This window comes from Brassica napus, chromosome C6 (assembly GCF_020379485.1).
Source record: "Brassica napus cultivar Da-Ae chromosome C6, Da-Ae, whole genome shotgun sequence".
Taxonomy (NCBI): domain Eukaryota; kingdom Viridiplantae; phylum Streptophyta; class Magnoliopsida; order Brassicales; family Brassicaceae; genus Brassica; species Brassica napus.
The window spans coordinates 13,035,646-13,043,833 of record NC_063449.1 but is presented as its reverse complement, the minus strand read 5'-3'; the positions used below and the strand labels follow the sequence as shown (position 1 = coordinate 13,043,833).

At 39.3% G+C, this 8,188-nt stretch overlaps 2 protein-coding genes across 2 annotated transcripts; both read left to right on the top strand.

The window, feature by feature from the left end:
* On the top strand, positions 1-4,722 carry LOC106393607 (zinc finger BED domain-containing protein RICESLEEPER 2-like). Its single transcript, XM_022709455.2, has 6 exons — positions 1-354; positions 600-775; positions 868-966; positions 2,525-4,154; positions 4,239-4,563; positions 4,649-4,722. The coding sequence occupies exons 1-6, from the start codon at positions 1-3 to the stop codon at positions 4,720-4,722; spliced, it is 2,658 nt and encodes an 885-aa protein (XP_022565176.2).
* An 804-nt stretch (positions 4,723-5,526) lies between these two features.
* LOC106393608 (zinc finger BED domain-containing protein RICESLEEPER 2-like) lies at positions 5,527-7,754 on the top strand. Its single transcript, XM_013834294.1, has 3 exons — positions 5,527-6,580; positions 6,645-7,478; positions 7,678-7,754. Exons 1-3 carry the CDS (start codon positions 5,527-5,529, stop codon positions 7,752-7,754), a joined length of 1,965 nt encoding a protein of 654 aa, XP_013689748.1.
* Positions 7,755-8,188: the final 434 nt, after the last annotated feature.

Genomic DNA, 8,188 nt, shown 5'->3' with positions numbered 1-8,188 from the left:
ATGGATTCAGGACAAGCTAAGACTCCTATCGGATCTCTCTCCTCCTCCCCCACCCAAACCCCTAACTCACTCTCTCTTGCTTCACACTCCAGCCCGCGCCACTTCGAATCCACAATCCTCTCCTTCCTTTTGTTACCTGATTCTCCGTTGTTCTCCAATAGCTCCTCCTTTGACCGAGTGCTTCATGACTTTCTCTCCACATCTAGTGATGATGACTCTGCTCATGATCAACTCATTGACCGCACTCTTCAACGTGTCTCACTTCTTCTTGAATCCACTAAACGGTGCTTTCATAAGCGACTCACACTTTACAATTCCGTCTCATGGTTCCTCCCTCAAGACCTCACAATTAAGGTAACAACACGACCGTACTTAAGGAGAAGTAAACATTTCTTAACAACTTTAATAAAAAAAACATATATTTTTATAATTTGGAGATCTATATCTATGTGTACTATTTATTAAAGAAAATTGGGATCAAGACCAGTGTTTTACTGGGCTGCGCCCAGATCCGGTGCTTCGTTCACTCACAACGATCTTTGTTTCCTTTTTTTTTATTAATGGATCTCTTGGTATATTTTCCATGTCTTATGATTTAGGTGTTTTCGATGCTTGATACAAAGTCTCTAATGCAAGTTGCGGCTTGTTGCACCATGTTTAGCAAATCTGCCATGGACCCTTTATGTTATTCCCACATAGACTTGACAACAGCATCTACACATGTTGATGATGTTGTTTTGCGTACTATGATCCATCGTGCTGGAAATAAACTCAGGTTACAGCTTCTTGTATATATATTTCTTATGTTTTGTATTTGAACTTTGATTATGTGTAATTATTTCTCACTGGTTTTGTTTATGCTTGCAGATCCCTTAAAGTTGGTAATGATGGTTTTAACTATTTCCACACTTTTCCTACAAGCTCTTGTCTTGCTCCACTATTATCTTCTGATCCTGAATTCACTTGGTATGTTTTTCTTCATCACCAAAATGTTCAGTGACATTTCAGTATTTAACATGTTTGGTTGATATTATATATGTTTTTCCATTCGTCTAGGAATTTATTAACATGCCTACACATTTACAATATCGAATCCATGGACATAAGTTCCATATGTTCTGTTTTGTCAGCCAGCCCAAATCTAACCGATTTGAAAATCGCACAACTGTAAGTTGCTACTACGCTAACCTAACTGATCTTTGTATCTTTAAAATTCGTGGCCTCTCCATTTTTCTTCTGTTTCCTTATTTTTTCTGTCAATACTAGATTCTAATGATTCATTTAGGAACTCCTCCATTATAAGCCATAGCTTGTTTTTCTTGACAGATCATATGATTCATTCAATCTGGTGCTTAGAGCTGTAAACTGGGTGGACTGTCCGATGGGCGTCCATGTCCACATACATTTGGGCTTCCACTAATTATGTCCATATTTTTAGGTGGGCTTTAAGTGGTCAGAATTTGGAAACCAATTTATCTATGGGTTTTTATGGAATTGGGCAATGTGGACTTGGGCTGTCCAATAAAGGAAAATTTCTAGGGTTTTCAATTTTGGGGAAAAATTAAAAAAAAATCATCTCTCTCTTTTCACGAAACTCGCGAGTCGGCGTCTCCTTTGGCGATTGCGACGATGACGAAGCTCTCCGTTCTCCTCCTGTCCTCCGTCTGTTTTCCACTTCTCCTCCTGTCCTCCGTATGTTCTCCACTTCTCCTCCTATCCTCCGACCGTTCTCCACTTCTCCTCATGTCCTCCATATGTTCTCAACTTCTTCTCCATGACTCCGTCTGTTCTCATCTTCTCCTCCGGTCAGTTTCCATCCTTTGGGTTTGTTCATATTGATGATTTTGTTTGAGATCTGAGTTGGGTTTTTTTTTTTTTAATCTGAGATGAGTTTTGTTTGTGATCTGAGAATCTAAGATTGGGTTTTATGAGATTTGAGATAGGTTCAAGTTTACTGATCTGTACGCATTCAGTTTGTTTGTATCCGTTCTTTGAGTTTCGTTCTATCCGTTTGTATTGCGTTTGAGATATGTAACTTAATGGTTTTGTTCTTTTGTAACAGGACGCTGGAGGTTCGAGTCCTTGACACTTGACAGACAAGAGTAGCTGAAGTGAGAGAGCGTTTCTGTAGTGACACACAAGGTAACTTGTCTCTTGCAAAACTGAATGTGTGTTTTATTGATTTGTTATGGGATATGATCAGCTGATGATTTGTTATGAGATATGTAGAGGTCATCAATGAGTTTGATGTGTTTTATGAGTTTGCTTGCTACTTTTATATGATTTAAACTATGATCAGATGTGCTTCTCACTATAGCACATATTTAAAAAACGAGTTGTTATCACATTCTGTTTTGTAAAGTCTTTTATGTTCTGTAAAGTGGTCATCTCCTTTATCATGTTATCTCTTTTCTTGCCTTTTTGCTCTCCCTTAATTGATGCTTTATCTGTCACGCTTAATCTCCAGCAATTATATTACATAATAGTGGTCATCTCCTTTATCATGTTATCTCTTTTTTTTCAGGATGAACAACGAGGATACAATGAATCTAAATGACGCAGAAGACTACATGAGTGGGGATGAGCTGATGGGTGAAAACTCAGATGGAGATGAAGCAGTAGCAGTGGAGGATACTCTCACGAGCACAGCTGAAACCCGTGCCAAAAGAGGTAAACGCAGAACCTCTACATGCTGGAAGCATTTTAGTATAGTAGGAGAGAAGTATCCAGATGGTTCGAATGACGTAGTGTGCAAATTCTGCAAACACAACTACTACTTAAACCTGCGTAGGAGTGGAACATCTAGTCTTTTGCGTCATATGAAAGTATGTACTTTGAATCCTGTCCCTGGTACACCTGGATCTGGTAGGAAGATAGATCAGCTTGTGTTTCGTGAGATTGCAATAGCCTTGATTGAGCATAACCTGCCGTACTCTTTTGTTGAGTACAGAAGAGTTAGGGAAGCGCTTCATTATGTGAATCCTGGTATAGAGTTCTGGTGTAGGGTTACAGCTGCTAAAGACTGTTTGAAGGTATATGAGAAGGAGAAGCTGAAGCTGAGACAGCAGTTGGATAAAATTCCAGGACGGTTCTGCTTAACAACTGACTTGTGGAGAGCTCTTACAGTTGAAGGGTACATGTGTCTGACGGCTCACTACATAGATGGAGAATGGAATCTGAAGTCTAGGATTCTCGATTTCTGTGCATTTCCTCCTCCTCATACCGGTGGAGCTATAGCGATGAAGATAGTGGAGTTGTTGAGAGAGTGGGGGTTAGAGAAGAAGGTCTTTACTGTCACTGTCGATAATGCTTCAGCAAATGATAACATGCAGTCCATTCTCAAGAGGCAGCTTCGAAGAGATCTTGTGTGCAACGGCGAGTTCGTCCACATAAGATGCGTTGCTCACATCTTGAACCTCATAGTTCAAGATGGACTGAATGTTATTTATGGAGCATTGGAGAAAATAAGAGAAAGTGTGAAGTTTGTGAAAGTGACTGAATCAAGAGAGAGACTGTTTCAGAGTTGTGTGGAGACAGTGGGTATTGAACCCAAAGAAAATGGTGTGTTACCAGGGTTGGTTATGGATGTGGCAACAAGGTGGAATTCTACCCATCTTATGCAAGATAGAGCCATCGTCTATAGGGAAGCCTTTCGCCATTTAGCTGATATTGAGACAACATATCAATTCTGTCCAACTGAATTGGAGTGGGAAAGGGCAGTGTTGATCCGCGATTTCTTGGAACCATTTGCTGAGATGACGAATTTGATTTCTGGTTCTTCGTATCCAACAACTAACCTATATTTTATGCAAGTGTGGAATATCGAGAGCTGGCTGAGAGCAAATGAGTTCAATGAGGATGGAGTCATTAGTGAGATGGTGGCTTCAATGAAGCCCAAGTTTAATAAGTACTGGGAGGAGTATTGTGACATTTTAGCCATTGCTGCTGTGCTTGATCCGAGGTTGAAGATTGGATTTCTAGAGTATTGCTTCACAACTCTAGATGCAGCGACATGTAAGACGAAATTGGATCATATTAAGAAGAAGTTGAAGAAGTTGTTTGATGTCTACAAGAAGAACAAAAAGAAAAACATGGCTAGAACTTCAGGATCAACTTCAGGAACTGCAGCACAGACTACTTTACCAGGATATGATGTAAGCTCGTTTCATTGCATTCCTCATTAGTGTGTTTATGCTTTCTTAAGGTCTGAGCATTACTGTTTTTATTTCGGGTTGCAGGCATACTATGCTTTCTTCTCACAGAACGCTGGTGGTAATGGGAAGTCAGCCTTGGATAAGTACCTAGAAGAACCGGTTTTAGACATGATGGCCTTCAAGAGTTTGAATGTTCTCTCCTACTGGAGAGACAATGCTAATCGGTTTAAGGAGCTCGCATCAATGGCATGTGACGTCTTGAGCATACCCATCACCACAGTTGCTTCAGAATCATCCTTCAGCATTGGAAGCCGTGTATTGAACAAATACAGAAGCTGCCTTCGCCCTTCGAATGTCAGAGCACTGATTTGCGCAAGAAATTGGCTAAGAGGATTTGAGTCTTTAGACTGTAAGTTCTTGATCATTAGTCTCTGGTTATATCCTTAGATTTGTCTCTGGTCTTGTACTTGAAACTGATAATTGAATTTTCTTAGGTGATGAAGTGGATTTTGAACCCTTGGAGTTGGAGGAAGTTGGAGAAGAAGTTAATGAAACATGTCAAGTCTGAGTTCATGGGTAAGACTTGAGTCTGCTTGCTATACTTATGCTTTCACATTGCTATCTTGTGTTGTGTATGTTTGAGTCTTCTTATACATTGCTATCTTGTGTTGTGCATGGCTAATTAATAACATTATCTCTTGATTTGGTGCAGGCAAGTGACATGTATGAAGTTGAGCACTTATGGAGTTTGAACTTTGAAGTTATGTCTTTAAGTATTTATGATGCTATTTATGAACTGATGATATTTAAGTATTTATGAACTAATGCTATGTACTGATGCTATTTGTGTGATCTTTGAACTTATGTATTGTTGCACTTATGAATTTATAGATGAATTTTAATCTTATGAATTTATATTTGAATTTTTAGGCTTATAAATTGAAATTCAAAATATTCTTATATGGTCCTTAATGGACCCCATGGCAGCCCATATAAATATGGGTGTTAGTGGATTTGAGCTTTAATGAACATGGTCCTTAATGGTAATGGTCACTCTTTGTCCACAAATAGAGATGTCAGCCCAACCCGTGACCCGCGGGTTCGGCCCATGTAAACCCATCACGGGGCGGGCTTGGACAAGTCGTTTGATGTCCAGGAATTTGCGGGTTTGCGGGTGGCCGGGTCATAACCCGTCACGGGTTAGCGGGTTCGCGGGTTGTCCGCAAATTAACTAAAAACCTAAATGTCTGCAGCCTTTTTTTAACCTAATAGTTACGTAACACTAACCACGTTTCCCTGAAGTCTAAAAGCAAAAAACTGCCCGTGAGTTTTGACTGCAACGCGATCTCAAAGGCTGATTCAGAAGGGAGCTATGGATTTTGGGGGTTTCTCAAACTTGATGTCAATAGATTTTGAGACACATGGAGTTCTTGATGCTGCAAACGCTGAACAAGATCGTACCAAATATGATGGATCACAAACATCTCAGTCTCGTAGAAGAAGAATCATTGAAGTTGAAGAAGAGTCAGATGATGATGCAATGGAAGATGATTATGAACCAGTAAGAGTGAGGGTTTCTGCCAATGTTGATGGTTATCTAAATAAGAGAAAGAAACAACATGTTCAGGCTGAGGATGATAATGGCAAAGGGATGTCATCTAAGGCGCAGGAGAGAAAGAAACATGAGGGAAAGGGTGATCATGGTGGCAAAGGGAAGCCGCAAAAGAAGAAACAAAAGACTGCTGATTCTGAAGACGAGTCAGGTGATCATGATAAAGGAAAGTCACCGGCTCAGAAACAGAGGAGACAATACTCACCTGTGTGGCAAGATTTTGTAGTGGTTACAAAGAAAGATGGCTCTGAAAAAGCACAATGCAAGCACTGCAAAATTGAATATGCACATGACTCCCACAACAATGGGACTAATGTTATGAGACGACATCTACTGAAGTGTAATCTTAAGGCTACGACTGGTGATGTTCGTCAGATGGTGCTCAATGCAGAAGCAAAACTGCAAGCAAGGAAGTATGATCACACTGTTTTTCGTCAGATGGTAGCAAAGTGTATCATTCTGCATGATTTACCATTTTCATACGTTGAATATGAGAGGGTCAGATCTGTTTGGACATACTTGAATGCAGATGTGAAGTTTATCAGTCGCAACACAGCTGCAAAAGATGTTTACAAGTTCTATCAGAGCGAGACAGATATTCTGAAAAAAGAATTGGCTAATCTTCCTGGAAGGATTAGCTTTACTTCTGATCTGTGGACGGCAATCACACATGAAGGTTACATGTGTTTGACAGCACACTATGTAGACAGAGACTGGAAATTGAAGAACAAGATTCTTTCGTTTTGTGCTCTACCGCCTCCTCATACCGGTTTTCAGTTAGCTATGAAGATTCTTGATGAAATGGAAGAATGGGGTATTGATAAAAAAAGTGTTTTCAGTCACACTTGACAATGCTACAAACAATGATTCTATGCAAGATATCTTGAAATCTCAGCTTGTGCTGCGAAATGATTTGGTCTGTGGTGGAGAATTCTTTCATGTCAGATGTTCTGCGCATATCCTCAACCTTATTGTTCAAGATGGACTCAAAGTGATCGGCAATTCCTTGCATAAGATCAGAGAGAGTATCAAGTTTGTCAAAGCATCTGAATCTCGTGAGCTGCTCTTTGCTAAATGTGTTGAATCTGTACGTATTAAAGAGAATGCTGGGTTGCTTTTGGATGTTACTACACGATGGAATTCAACATATAAAATGATTGACATGGCCCTGAAGTATCAAGCAGCGTTTGGTCATCTCAAACTTATTGAGAGGAGTTACAAGTTTCACCCAAGCGAGGATGAGTGGAGAAGATTGAAGGAGATGTGTGATTTCTTGAAGCCCTTTGATGAGATTACTCGCCTCATGTCAGGATCGACATATCCTACTTCCAACTTGTATTTCATGCAAGTGTGGAGAATTCAAAACTGGCTGACACAGAATGAAACAAGTAGAGATGATGTTGTCCGAAGAATGGTTATACCGATGAAGGAGAAGTTTCAAAAATATTGGGAAGAAGTCAGCGACATCTTTGCTATGGCTACAGTTTTAGATCCACGTCTGAAACTAAAACTTGCAGAGTTTTGTTTTGGTAAAGTTGACAAGAACTCTCTGGAAAGAAAGATGAAACATTTGCGTGAAAAACTGCAGACCTTGCTTAGCGCCTATGAGAACAAGGAAACATCGAATTCTCCTTCTGCAGAGACACATGAAGCTGCTCCAGACCAAGTTGCAGAGGATGAAGAAAGTGGAAATTTCAGCAATTATGATGTGAGTTTGCTTTTGATTCTGATTTTTTAACTCTCTCTTAAATAGTGATTTAAACAACACCTTCAGAACATATAAGAAGATGAAGAAGATGACGCTTGAGGAGAATGACGCTTGAGGAAGATGAAGAATATGTTGATTACACTACTATAATGCTTCTTAGACTTCATTATAGTTAGCTAACTCATTTTGGTTCAAATATGTAGAGGAAGATGAAGAATATGTTGATGATGAGACATTACCATCCTTTGAATCCATTATCGATGAAGAAGATGACGCTTGAGGAGAATCGTTTTATTAGTGTTTCAGTTTAGCTTGTTGGTTTTCATATTTCCATTTAGAATTTAAGTTTGTTCACTGGAATTTATTTGTTGTTGCTTTTGAACTACTACAGTTTGTTGCTTTCATGTTGTTTACGTTGATTTATTGGATTTATGTTTAGAGAACTAACATGTTTTTTAACCTGCAAATCAAATGTTATAAGGAGAATAAACAGGTGCACTTATTTCTTACGAGTTGACAAAACTTAGACTTTGTCTTCTAAAATAAGCATGTGCGTTAGGTGGACTCGTGAAAATATGTGTAGTTTTTTTCTGAGTTTGAATTTTTCCTACCTCACGTAGGAAACACAAAAGCACAATTATAAACTAACCAAGAAAGATACGAGCAAAGGTCAAAACAGAGGCCCTATTAGTATTAGTATTATTAGACATTGAG